The 15,101-nt window shown below is 42.2% G+C and overlaps 1 protein-coding gene across 1 annotated transcript in view; it reads right to left on the bottom strand.

Annotated features, from left to right (window-relative positions):
* Nucleotides 1–15,101, bottom strand: part of lrba (LPS-responsive vesicle trafficking, beach and anchor containing) — a 190,430-nt gene that overhangs the window by 13,415 nt on the left and 161,914 nt on the right. The window contains 5 exon segments of the mRNA XM_080463151.1: nt 1,789–1,944; nt 4,087–4,152; nt 5,458–5,635; nt 7,498–7,587; nt 13,538–13,705. Of these exon segments, the coding sequence (XP_080319277.1) occupies nt 1,789–1,944; nt 4,087–4,152; nt 5,458–5,635; nt 7,498–7,587; nt 13,538–13,705 (658 nt within the window).

The raw sequence follows: 15,101 nt of genomic DNA on the forward strand, positions 1-15,101 counted from the left end.
GTGTGCATGCAGGCGGACGAGGCTATGTGTTTGCTGCACGTGTACCAATCAACTATTGTAATTGATTAAAACCCCTCGGTTCTTTAACCTGGGGGATTTGGGGACCTTGGTGGCAGCTGTTGAGCGTGTGCGATTAAACCGTGTTCACGTTCCAGTCGCACACCCTGGTGGCAGTCGCACAATAGAGCTATCTCCGCGCTCCCATCCCTCCTTCCCTCCCTCCTCCATTGAAGACAGGGAGGGCCTGGCCTGTAGAAATTGAATCAGGCTTCGTTCTATAGATGCAAGTAGGATCCTGAATGGGGCTGTGGGGGGAGTGATGAGGAGTGGGGGTGCAGAGATGAAGCTTCAGACAGTTTCATTTAGGACCCCTGACCTGATGGCATTTTGTGTGTAAGATGTGTGTAACATTATCTACACTCCATTTGTGTAACCAAGTATAAGCAGCAAATCAGGAGTGTTCGAGCCTATTTGATGCTACTGTGAAAACTGTTTTATGCAAGGACCCAATACAATGTTTGAAAACAGAGTAACAAGCATAGTTCAAGTTTATTTATTTGTTATTTTATCATCATCTCCTGAGAAATTAGCCGATAGTCTAATATACATGTAAGGCATGATGCACTTTAGTAGTAAAACATTTTACAGACATCAGCTCAAGTGCTTTAAATTGGCAAAAAAAGCAATTTTTTCTGCTAATTGTGGAAATGTATACCACTTCCAATGGTACCTCAGCACAGTGCAATACAGAATCAGGACAATAAAGCTGGGTCTGTGCAATGACAAATACACACAAAACATTTTTGTTGATCAAGCTAAAAATCACTTAAATTGCCAAACAGCAGCTGAAAAGTTCCTCATGTGGCATTTCCCAAAAGTACAGTGCCAAACATGAGAGATCCTGATTATCTGATGCGTCTTCCTTTGAGTTTTATTGGTGATCTTGATGATAAAGGACAAGTATGTCCTGTGGATGGTGCTAGAGGAGAGTCAGTAATGGTTTATTCATTTTCAAAAGGTTAATTGCATTGCTTAATAGCTTCTAAATGGCCATAAAATATCATAGATGGATTATATTTTCTTTCAAACCAAAATGAGCACAAGAGTATTCCAGAAGTGAATGAATCAGGTCAAACATTGGACAGTAAAGTACTAGATTCCTAAATTTAACAGAGTTAGACATGAATTATGGATGTGTTGTGACAGGTGGGGTGTATCCTGTTCGCAGTCGGCTGGGATCAGTACATCGGTATAGAAGGTGATAGGTGGGGGGGGATATATGTTAACAAATCAGGGACATGAATGTAGTGAATTTAGATTAGATTAGATAAAACCTTTATTTATTTGGCTCATAGGGAACTGATGTGATGGTCCAACATACACAAAAACATAACTGTGTAAGAAAATCAGATTATAAGACAGATGAACTAAGAACAACGATGCTTTAATGTACATGAACATAACTAGTGGTGATCAGTGGGTTAGATCAGCGGTTCCTAACAGAGCAACAGAGGTACAGAGGCTGTCAAAATTAGATTTGGACATGTCAAAGAGAATCATAAGACACTTTCTAATATCTAAAGCAGAACCTGGAAATTGGCCCAACTTTTCTTTTCAAGGCTCCTGTTTTTCGAAGTGAGAAAGGGTGTATCCGCCTGTTTTTGGCTTCAGTGTACTGTATTGTCATGTCAACAATTAAAGGAGGGGTTTTGCAGTCTTTCTCAGAGGCGATCTGGGGGGGTGGGGGGGTCTAGAAATACATTTGGCAACCATTAGGTTAGATCATACCTGTGTCTGTTGAGTAAACCCGGAAGCTCTTGTCCCAGAAGCCACACAGCAGGACGAAGCGGTTGTCAGCCGTGATGATGAAACACTGCGAGCTGATTTGAATGCTCTGATCCAGCAGGTCTGAGATCTGACGGCGATGACTCCCCACGTTACTGGCTGTAGAGGAGGAGAAGAGATAAAATTAAATAAAGCAAACTAAAGATTACATGCTGAAGACGTGCACACAAGTATGACACCGGCAGTGCGATCCAACAAACACATCGCTGTTTATAAATCAGACATTTCCAGAGAGCTCAAACTATGATGTACCTCCACTTAACTTTCAGAAGAGTGCAAAGAAGATTTGTGAGAAAATGCATAAAACCTCCTGGAGGTGAAGTTTAAAAGGACTTCACTTTTTCCGTGAGAGTCTGAGTAATAGTAGAATGTGTATAGCCTTCTCGAAATATGTACACCACTCGAGAGAGAGCGGACACAGCAAAGCACGGACATGGTCAAACACAAATTTATTGACACCCACTTTTCCTTAAGAAAAATCTTCTTTTAAGTGAAATATTTCTTATTTGAAGCACTGGAGAACAGGTGTTGAGGAAGAACAGACAATGAGAGTCCAGCACATATGCCCCAACTAATATTTCAACCATTTTTTTAACATTCCTCAAGTCGCAGATGGCTCAACACTCATCCTCAATTTACTGTGTTTAGTTTAGACTCCTCTTGGAATGCAAACAGTGCAAATATATTACTGACAAGAACAAAAATCCCAGCTACCTCCCCCAAAACACACACACACACGCATGCACACACACACACTTCCATGCCTTTTGGGGACATTGCACTGACTTAAATTCATTTCATGCAGATTTATTTTCAACTCAGACGTGGAAACTATTTGCTCAACTCTGGTTCTTACCCTCGCCGTAGTGTTATTTTAAAAAATGTTTTTCACATTTAGTTGTTATATGCAAGAGTACTTTATTTTTTGGATTTGCAAGGGTGATCAATTCCTATAATGCGAGTGTGTGAACAGATTTCGACCTCCACATACATCAACGTCCACACAAATCTATGCAGCACACACACACAAAATGTTCTGTTTAGTGTTAAAAGCTAAAGAAACTGAGATAGAAGTGAAATTATGAAATGAAATATGACAAAAAACAGATGAGATGAGAATGCCTCAAGAGGCTACATTCAGCAACAAATAAAAAACAACCCCAGAGAGGTTCATAGTTAAATACTGATGCATGGATAAAATAGATGCTTTTATACTCCGACTACAGAGGAGCAGTGAGGGAGAAAAATACAGTAGTGTACGTGCAGATAAAGATGAATATCTGAGCCCCAACCCTGGTTATTTTCAGGAGTCAAGTGTGTGAGGGGAAAAAAAAAAAAAAAAAAAGCATGGAAATGGTCTGCTGATACTGAGCGTGACCACAACACTCAGAGAGGAAGAACACACACACACACACACACACACACACACACACACACACACACACACACACACACACACACACACACACACACACACACACACACACACACACACACACACACACACACACACACACACACACACACACACACACACACACACACACACACACACACACACACACACACACACACACACACACACACACACACACACACACCTCCCTTTGCAGATGTGCACGAGTTTGCAAGAAGCTGCAAAAAAGCGGCGGAGGCGGAGGAGCGGATAGAAAGAAGTGGCTCATCTCTCCCTGCTCCGCCGGTGCATCCCATACATCACTACAACTCGGCACTCTTCTCCTGCTCATCAACAAGTCGTGAAGGATGAGAGGCGCCCATATTGTCCTGACAGCCGTCTGCCGTGCATTCTCAATCACACATTATTACCACATTCATATTCATTTCCATTGACACGCGTCCTTTCCCTCCGCTCAAATTAAACCAAAGCGGATGCAGAAAAGGAGGGAGGGGAGGGGGAGGGCGACGGAGAGGGAGAAAGAGGGGGAGTTGATGATGAAATGCCGGCCTAGGCCACAGCTCATTGCATTCCAATTTGCATGCAAATGGTTTAGTGTGAGAGCAGGGCCTATATCATGACGAGTGAACTGGGGCAGAGGCTGAGAAACTACTCTAATCTACTGTCCAGGGACACAGCCCTGCAGACTGCCATGAGTCACCAAGATGCCAGCAGGATTCATGCACAAATCCACACAAAAACTCATTTCATGCATATATAAGCTCAGACTCATTGCGAACAATACACGTGCGTGGATTCCTCAGTAGTCATAAATGACAACGTACCTATCAGAGGGTCAATTTCCACGGGAAGTTGGTACTGTTGGTCCTGCACCGTTGAGCTCTGATGACCTGACAGACAAGAAGACAGATTGGATTAATATTGTAATTGTGTGTCCTTGTGAAGTAGGTGCTGTGTTCGACTTTATTACAACACAGTGAAAACTATAACCGTAAAGACACAGTGTGACCCGACTGCCAGAGTTCTCCCATGAATTAGACATCAGCTATGTTGAAAAGCTACCAAGGCCAAGATAGAAGATGAAGCACTAAAAATGTATTTCTTTGACAGGCCAAGTCACCAATAAACAAAATGATGCCGACAGTAGTTCAAAGAAAGTAATATTTGTCATTGGTGTGCATGTCATTATAGATATGAATAAGACTGAAACCTAATAACTTTAGAATTCTAACCTCATCCTGACTAATGTTGTACCCTGATGTAATATGTTAGGTCAGGGTTTTTCTACAGTGTGGGAGGATGAGCACAACTGTTCATCTCAGCATTTGGCATTGAAGCTTTTTTCAAGCATCTTAATTTCTATCCATTACTCTTAAAGTAACTTTGGTTCTACAAATGTGTCTAGATTTAAAGGACTCTATCCTTCATTAGTTCCTTTTTGCAAAACCATTTTTTTCTTGAAAAGGAAAGGAAATACTGATGCATATTTTTTATGCTTCAGCAACACACTCTGAAAGCTACTGCTTTAGGTAGCACTAGTACATGATATAAAATACAGAAGCATTTGCAGGGCCCATTTGTTACCTCTACCTTAAAAGTCAAAAATTTAATGTGAGTAAGTTGTGCAAGACTGTGCTGCATCCAACAAGTGCATGACCTATTTGTCATTTTAATCCTGCCTCCCATATCGAGAAGTTAACCAGTCTAAACAACTTTATCTAATCTAATGGCAAAAGAATCCGGTTTACCCTGTGCTTTCAAAGGGCTACTTGTGAATAACATACTTTCTTGATCACACCAGTTCAGTGAACGTGTGGATGAGGTTGAGCGTTGCTGAAAAACGATCAGTCTTCATCCTCAATAACTCAGAGATATCAAATTTAATGTTTCCGTCGGTGCACGATGGGTGCTGGATAAATAGGGTTTTGTGAAGTGAGCTGCTGATGAATGGAGGTGGACGTGAGACCTAATGCTAGCTGCTACATGTGTCACATTTGATTCAGCTATCCGGTAGACACAGTCGACTGTCTCCCAAATCAACGTCCATCCCACAGAGGGGAGACGTGCTGATCCTTGGATGAATTAGACAAGTGTGTTGGAGGGGATGAAAAGAAGACTGGAAATGATTCAAATAAAACCCACAGGACAAATTTTATTGTTAGAAACGTATGTATGCCCGGACACAGCTCTCTCACCTGTCAGGCCGTGCCACTTGTTGACAGCAAAAAGGCGGTTGGCGGTGACCGTGATGATGGCAGGTGACGTCAGGCCTGGCTGCGTGTTGGCCGCGACGTGAGTCACAGGAGAGTTGGAGGGAAACTTCAGCACCATGATGACGTCCTGCTGCATCTGCTCCGTAAACATCAGAGGGGTCTGCAGGAGAAGATACTGTTCAGGGTCCCCAGGATGGACAACGGGATGACAAGAGGATAAGGGTAGGGGGGAAAAAAAGAAGAGATGGAGCCGCAGGCAAAAGCAAAGGAAAAGATGAAGGACGCGGAGCCAGTCAGTGGTAGTGGAAGAACAAAACAGAGATGGAGGAAAGAGGAGGACAGAGAAAAAATTAGGAGAATTGAGCAGGATAGTAGTAAGCAGAATTCAAGCAGTACAGGAAAGCTACAGAGTTGATTTAGGTTTGCACAGAAAAGGCAAGCGGTTACATTGGACACGGCATAGCAGAAAAAACATAGGAAACGAAATCACATAAAATGTATACAACAGCATCTGATTTTATGAAGTCTCAACAAAAAAAGAGACAATATTACATATGACAGATGGGAAATCACCCTGTTTAGGTCCCTATTCAGCAACTGTTTTTATTTAATGAATATTTCACCCTGAACCACGACTACAAAGAAACACCATAAACTGCTAGTAAGAGTAGAAGTTAAAATTCTAAGAGAAAAATCATTAACAATGAACGAAGATGCCATTTAAGACTTACAGTAAGATTTCATGAAGTAACTGTGAATACATCTATGTGGCATGAAAGACAGAAATGTCACATTTCCCTCACACCAGTGTGGCTTTGTTATGGAGAAGAAAATTAAAACTTAACAGTTTCTTTACTTACTGACGGCTGACTAACTGATTAGCCGACTGAATGCCATCGGATTAAAAAAGGATGTGAAATACTCGTGTCAGTTCTGCTGAGATTTAAACATATAAACATAAAAGAAGAACATCCCCACAATGTTCATAACAAAAAAGTAATTTCATTGACCTATCAGACTGTTTCCTCTGCTTAGACAGATTCTTGAACCATTTATACAGTGTTTGTACTAAGCAGCTCTAACAGAAAGCTATTTTCCTGCTTGCGTGTAAAGAGGAGGAACATCAGTGTTTAACATCAGGAAGAGACCTGGGTAAATCCGGTGTGTCTGACAGCTAACCAGAAGCACTGACAGTATCATTACCACCAGCATGGGCAGACGCTGACACTCTGACAACACATTCGCATGCGAGAGGAGCCAGGAGAAAGTAAGAGCGCGAGCTCATGTAAAAGAAGAGAGAACAGGACGTTCTGAAGGAACGTGGGGCTGCGGGGAGCCTGAGAAACATGCCTGAAAACTGTGCGAATATTATGTTTGGGAGATGTATGTGATGGAGCCCAAACAAAAACATTTCATTGGGTTTCACTGCACAGTGAGGCGGTGGACTCAAAGCCATAGTCTGAGTGTGTGTGCGTGTGTGTGCACTGGGTGGTGGTGTACAGCCAGCTGTCAGCGCCACAGGGACACCACGCTAATAGGGACTCATGGGGCCGTGGGTCCATCACAAGCAGGCTCACTGACTGCACTTCTTGGCCCTTAAAGAGCCGTCACATCAGAACTGCCGTTCTCTGCTCTCTTTAGCTGATCTCCTCTGTTTCCAGCTCAGGTGGAAAATCTGGCTCAGACCCAGGTTTCCAACATTAAGCTATGCGCTTCCCACGAAAACCTTTACTGAAGGCACAAGGCCTTTCAATGCACACCTCGCTAATGATCAGAGAGGGGATGGTTTCAAAACCAAGACTTTATTTTCCCACAGTGGTAAACGGGGATACAATGGACAGGAGAAATAATATAACATAAAAGAGTCGCAAATTAAGACTTATGTATAAATGCAAGCATGTATCAGCTGTCCTGCTCCCTCAGCTGATTTCTTACCCTCTCCATCATTTTTAAAGTGGAGGATTACAGGTCAGGTTATTTCTCAGTTATTTGTTGGATAATGTATGTTCACCTACGACTCACCACTTGCATTGCTGAGCTTCGGGGTGGGTGTGGCTCAATGAGTAACTGGCAGGGGGTCTGTCCAAAGCTCCTAATTTGGGACTCCACAGCCTGAGGGAGAAAAAAGGACAAAAAAAAAAGGGAGAGATGTTAGCATTTTGTTATCTTTTAATGGCTCACTGTACCACAGATTTTCCTCAGTGAGACAATAATGAGTCAGTTTATATATGCAGAACGATTATATTTCTCTCATATTTCCTAAGATTACATCAGTACCTTGTAGATGTGACAACAACCTACAATGATTGTGTCTGAGAGAAATGGAAAACAAGAGGAATAGCAACAAGGAAAAGGCTCACCATCGTGCACAAGCGCAAAATGCACACAGATAAATACATTTTTTACTGCTTGACACAGACACAGACACACAAATAGCAATTTATCCTCCACAACCACACAGAATCGGAGGAGGGCCGGGCAGGCGGGCTTGCAGGCTTGGTTAGGTGGTGTTAATGAAGAGGTATAGGACCATAAATGTCAGAGCAGACGCCGGCTGAGCAGCCTCTGGACATCATCACACAGCTCAATGTCAGGCCAACGAGCAGAGAGTGAAACACACCTACAGCTTCACCAATCCTCCATATTCTCTTATCATTGTGTTATTTAGAGGTGTCTTATTGGAAAAAGTCTTATTACAGGGCCACAGTTTTGAAAGAAAACAAAAGTTTTGTGCAGTTTTGTGTCCCTATATATTAAATGTGAATTTGTGTAAAAGTATTTTCCACAAGAATTGAACTCTATTGAACCCCATCTCAATAGCTGGAAGTTCTTCTATATTACCAAGTACCTAGCTTTTTTAAAATACAAGTTAAAAACATTTAACTGCCCCCATACAATTTCCTTGTACACTGTTGGGAAGAACTTTGGGTTCAGTGACTCGCTTAAGGACACAGTGAGATTGGAAAACAACCCAAACTATTGTGTGTTTTACGAATGTGTGACTCACTGCCGAATCTTGAATTATTGAATTCTGTGGCTAACATCAACAGTGTGGGAGTTATGGTGATGAGAACAAATCCAGTCAGTGGAAGCAACACAGGAATAAAACAAAGTTAGATAAACAAAATGCATTGAGTAAAGAAACACAAAGAATTGAAGAAAAGATGCTCATTTTATACTTTAAGAAGTTGAAAACGGCTAAAGTAGCTTGACAAATGACTTAAACAAGTGCTAGATAATGGTGTTTGTCAGCTAACAGATCAATCTGCAATGACAGAAAACTCTCAGTTTAATTAGACATCTGGTTGTACTGTATCTCTAAATCTTTCTCAGACACAACTTAGCTGGTGCTAAGCAAAAAAAAAAAAAACTGTTATTGTTCAATACTCTCACAAACATATTTAAAGTACAAAAAGCTTATTGAAATACTGCACACATAAAATTGGGGTAAAAGCATCAGATAAAGTAAATTTAACAACACCAGGGTGTGTATTATGAGGTGGACACAGAGTGAGCGTTTATAAGAAGGGACAGGCAGAAACAAAGCAAGCAATACAGCATTATGACAGAGCCGTCAGCATGATGGTGTGCACTGTGACTGGCTGTGTGGGAGTGACAGCTCTTGTGTGTGTGTGTGTGTGTGTGTGTGTGTGTGTGTGTGTGTGTGTGTGTGTGTGTGTGTGTGTGTGTGTGTTGAGACGATTGAGACCGACTTGGCACGGTCTGAGCATGAGCTCATGTTTGAGGCCTGCACATGGTATTTCCATGAGAAAAAGGTTGGGAAATTGGTCTTCTCATACCCATTGTCTGAAACTAACCAGAGACTGGAAAGAGGCACGGAGGAAGAGGGATCTGCAACTGTCTATTAGAAAGGCTCCAGGAAGTTTCTTCGGGGCCAAACATCGAGCATCAAAAGACCTACATAAAATGAACTTTTTATGTGAATGCAGAGCTACTGTAAGACACCCAAGGTATCATCCCAGCCTTACTCAATCTCCCCTACCGCTGTGCACTTTTACAATAAAACTCCAACTTTTCTTTTTCAAGCTGCTTTTTTTTTTTTGTTAAACTTTTATTTATGTGCATTTAAACAGCAGAAGACGCCAAGATCACCCTCTGAATAAAAAAGCAAATAATTCACGATCAGTCCTGTTAAAACCAGCAATATAAATCTATGATTAGTAATTCTTACGAAAGCAAAATGGAAAAGGATTAGAGCTTTCATCTTACGCAGCTATTAAGCAATCGGTGTGGTTTGGTAATGGCTCTTAAGATTGGAAACTTTCTGAAGCGAGACGGACTCCTTTTCAGCGCGAGTGTCGGTGGTTTTATTTTCAGGTTGGAAGTGAATTCACTTTGGGTGACCTGATCCACCGCTGTGAGACGGTCATTCATTAACACTGGTTTATAAGAAGGGATTCAAAGTTTGGTAAACGACCGACATTAACCCACCAATGTGAAATATCTGACCTTGACAGCGAATCTTAACATTTTCCATCACACCCGCAGTCAGTATGTTAGTGAGAGGACAGCAGTGCATCATTCAAGGTCAAAGTGCCGCACACATTCAGCGGCTGCACAGCAGAGCGTTTTGCTTAAGCTAATGTGGGGAAGACGCTCCTCAAAGCCACTCAACCTATCTTCATTAAACTCAGACCTGACATTTATGAGGCATTGGAAACATTGGAAAGTGGCTGAGTCTAGGTCAGCACGTCCTTTTCCCTATATGCCAATGCAATGCTCAGGTGATTATATGAGGGGCCAACTACAAGGCCAATCTCTTTTGGGAGCACTGGCCCGTGTCTGATGAAGGTTTTCTATATTCTATACATTTAAATGGCTGAGACGCCCTCGGTTCAGATGTCCCAGCCTGCCCTTTGATTTATTCATCCACTTGACATATCCATGTAAAACACGGTGCCTCTATGCAAATCAACCCAACAACACAGACTCTGAACCAATGGAACAAAAAATTACAACAATGGCTTTGGATGTCTGACTCGTAGTTTGGTGCATTAGTTTGCTTAAATAGCCTTTCTTTTATCGAAATATACATTTATTACAATGAGCGTCAAATTTGCCAAAGAAAATAAACTGGCAGCGCTCGTGTTTTGTGAGCGACTTTGGCTGAGTGTCAAAACAGGTTCATTCGCGTGGGCATATTTCCCGTCTTCTGCCGAATTACGCAAACCCTGTACAATTCAAACAGAGCTCTGTGTTTTGTCGCTGGTGAGGGAGGCTGTGGGATTTTCCATAATCACATGTGAAAGAGGGGAAGCCCGGGACGCCGATGAGAAGGCAACGCAGGGTGTGTTTCTCTTTATACAGACAGAGGCAACACAGATGTCCATGCATGCCATGCGCACGTATACACGAATGCGCACACCGCGGCTCTCCTGGGCGGAGGAGAGAGGGGAGGGAGCAGGACAGGAAGTAATCACGGTTTTGAAAAACACTGCAGTGGTCTCCACAGCAGTCACTAATCTGTGCTGAGATATTCCAAACTTTCTCCCAGAACAGAAATGCACACATAAACACACACAACCGTGTGCATTTATGCTGATGAGCACACATAAATATACAAAGGTATACACATGCCAATGAATGGATGTATACATACACGTGTATGTACAAACATATCAAGGTAAGATCCATACAAATCTCTCAAGTGTGTGTCTGAGGGTGGGTGAGGGATGGTGGGAGTTTGTGTCAAACTCTGGCAGGAAAACAGGTTCAGCCAACCAAAAATACAGAACCCTGCACACCAGACCTCTACCTTCTCAGATCCAGATCTGCACACACACATCTGCGAGCCATCCCCTTGACAATGAACAGCCCTGGGGTCTCTCCTAATGCGGCCTAGTCTGGCTCGGCCCATGGCTTCGACTAAAACAGTTGTCACTCAGTAATGACCAACTCTGGGGACACGTTCAGGCCCAAAAGTCTCAAAGCTCCTGCAGCCCCCAACTCCCATCCATGACGAGGCCCAGACCTAGACCTCTGTTTCCACCTTCTGCACAGACGGGGCACGTTTCCTTCCGCACAAACACAGTTGAAGGGGGAGCCTTGGATTAGCTCACAGGCATAACACTGCTTTGGTTTATTTAACTAATTAAAGCGCTCAGACTGAGGCTGCTTTCAAATGTGAAAGGCGGCAGACTGAAGTCACAGCATCGGAGAGGCAGTGGGATGAGAAAGCAACAACAAACTGTCTTTTTTATTTCTCAACAAACCTTAAATTTGCGCACACTGATGATGGAAATATTAGATTTGAACAACATCTGCTCTGCATTATGGAGCCACTGCTAAACATGTTGAACGGTTTTTAAGTATCATGTTAACTTTGCAATTCAAAATAGGAAGAAAATGAACCACATTTCGGGTGGAAAAAAATCTGAGCGCTTTTCTTCACAAATACATGATCAAATGTTTAACTTAATAATTGTCGACAAATTTGAATGGAATGCACAAAAAGTAAAATATTTTAAACTGAAATCACCTTCACACTGGCATAGTCTATTCATCTAATGTCTGCAAATGTTTTGCCGTGATTTACTGACCCCAAAAACTGGAGTACAATAAAAAGCATATATTCAGAAGCAGGAATAACCAGACTCTGCATTCTTGCAGTCATAAGCAGGAAGCGGGGAGATTTTAATGGCACTAAAAATCACACGCACACACCTGCCCCTGATGGGTTTCTTCATGTTGGTGGATTTATCAGTCCCACTGTCACTGGAACAGCCTGGCAGAAATACTGGAGGAGCACTGATCCAATTTTCGTGTGTGCATGTGTGTGTGTGTGCGCGTTATAAACAGAAGAATGGATAATGGGCAGGGTGTTGAAATGACCAGTGAACCCAGATAATGAATCTGCGTGCGGGCGGGCGTGTGTATAAAGGCCAAAGCACATCTGGATGGGAATTAGGGTGAATGAGGTGATAAATCAAAGGATCTGCCCCGAGTACCCGTGATGCTCCAGTCACTGAGCATGAAGGGCAGCAGTACAGCGGAGGCAAACGGGTCCTCTGTCACGCAATAAACTCTAATCCGCTCTCTGTTTAGACACAACTGACATGAGGAAAATGTATGTTTCTAACCTATTGTGAGTAAAGTGTGTTAATTGTTTTATTCACTCTACACTTTAAGAGTAACATTGTACTTTAATTGCTAAGCTACAGAAAGATAGTCAAGTTCTGATAAGATCACCGCAATGCATGTTTCAATATTGTCAATAAACTGATCTAAATGATCACACCAAACGCAAGCTCATTTTATTTGTTCACATGTTCAACTTTGCTGTCATAAATTTCACATTTCCAGGTCTCAGAAATTATGTTTTCACTGCCAATACAAAAATCTAAGATAAGAACTAAACTATTTTAAAGTGGAATCATCTTTCAAAAGTAACCCAGTTTGAAACCTTGTTACCCAGCTCTCTCAACAATAAAAACAAGAGCTCTGCTCCTCTTGGCGCTAAAACTTAGACGTCAAGAAGGCTGATGGGAGCAGGGTCAATTGGCCTGCTGCTGGCTAACTGCCTTTTACAGCAGATTGGTGAAGTTGTCAGGCTGATGTTTGGCTCTTGGCGAGCTGGCCGTGTTTTTCTTGAGCGCGCTGTGTTTTGTGTGGTTGCTTTCGGGCAGGCCAGTCGGGTTTGTGTGTGCGGCAGTTCAAAGTGGGGGAGATGAATAATGAATGACGTCCAAGGAGAAGGAGGCATTAAGGCGTTAACAGTGGGAACGCTTAGTGAAGTGCTTTCAAAAAAGGTATCACACCAGCGAAAAGGCTTTGCTCAGCAATGCCTGACGGAAGACTGAGCTGATCTCTACCACACCATTGTACAAGCAATTTAACATGGATAATGGCATCAGAAACCCTACTGAAATACAGATGCTGGTAAGGGACGCATGCTTTTGAAATAAGGTCAGATAAAAGACTTTTGAGCGTACTTAATTCAATATAGTGTTTTTCCCCCTTATCCGAACAGAGCCCTCCATGACTTTAATGGGTATTAAAATGTGTATCTACGTGCATGTGGTGAATCATATGGCGGCCTCACCTCTCTGAGCATCGGATCATTGATGGAGTTCAGGTTAACTGCGCCCTCGTAGGTCAGATAGTAGAAAACGTTGAGCGCTCTGGCTGCTTCAGGTCCCTGCTGCTTGTAGCCGAAAATCAGATCGATCCACTGGTGGAGCTGGCAGGACACGAACTCACTCTCTAGAGCCTGTAGAAGTGAAGAAGCGAGGACAGAGGAATAAGAGTATTGTAAATGTCAACAGATGTATGCCGTTACACACCATACGCTACACCAAACGCCTCTCCCCAAAGATGTTCCTCATCAAATCACTGAGCAGCAGTTACCACGAATTCCCCTCAAAGGTGAATTCCTGCGAGAAAGCAAAATATCCCGCTAATTGTTCCTGTGACAGAATCTGCCAATGATTCCTATAATGAGCACAAAGCACGGTGAATCCGGATCTGATCATAAGGGAGCATCAAAACATTAGAGAACTCTTGTTGTTCATTAGGGAGCAATTTCAGCTTCTGTCTTTGTTCTTTTCTCGGCTGGTTGCGAGCGGATAAGAGCACCGTGTTGCTTCTGTGCCGACGTCTCCACATCGCCATAACACTGAGACACAAGCCGTTTTCCCTCCTCATTAGCCGGCAAAGCAGGGAAAAAACATTTATGGTTTCCTCATAAAAACAGGCAATTGTGTTAATTTGTGTAAAGCTGTCGGCTCACAAAAGCCCTCTAAACACAACCAAATTAGAATGAGGCAGCCCTTGATTGTCATTGCTGCCTTGTGTCACATTAATTTGTGACAAAACATTAGCCTGTGCTACACTTAAATGGCAATTTATATCATTTAAATTTTTACTGCGGAGACCAGTGCATCCCTCACTTAAATGTGACTTTCTGACAGCTCATTCTGCATCTAATTCCTCCCTCCTCTCTTAATTACAACTTTCAATCAGGGAGGGAGAGCCCGTCTGAAGAGGAGACTGTGTGCAGCTGAGCTAAGATGAGGTTTTCAGTGCTGTACTAATCACAAATCAAGAAGTGACGTGAGGACCAACAACACAAATGCATGACACATTGTGACAATAAAATCTCTTGTGTTGCTTCCAGGAAATAAAAACCAGTAACAAAGGAGTAAAAAGGATTTCATTTTTGCCATGTTCCAATAACCAAATAGTAGATTGTCAAATATCAGTACTTTAAAAATAAGAATTCGAAACTTTTGTTTTGTCTTAAGAGTATCATTTCGCGAACATCAATCCGCAAAGTACTAAAATGTAGGGCTGCACAATATCAGGTGAACATGCAATACAAGATAATGTTAAGTATTGTGATAGTATGAGTTGCAATAAATACTAACACTTAAATAGATTATGTTAATGTCTTTGCACTTTGAAATTTGTTCTTTTCAATGATATTGCTCTTTCTGTTGCTCCCAGATTCTGGAGCTACCAGGTATGAAATAGTTAGGGATGTCAAGTGATTAACATTTTTGACAAGTCCAATACGTGACGAATCGATTAATTATTCACACATTATTTTCATACATGGAAAATCTGTCATTTTTGAATTAGCAGAATGCAGAGTGCATAGAAAAAGT

This window comes from Lipophrys pholis, assembly GCF_963383615.2.
Source record: "Lipophrys pholis genome assembly, chromosome: 5".
Lineage (NCBI taxonomy): Eukaryota > Metazoa > Chordata > Actinopteri > Blenniiformes > Blenniidae > Lipophrys > Lipophrys pholis.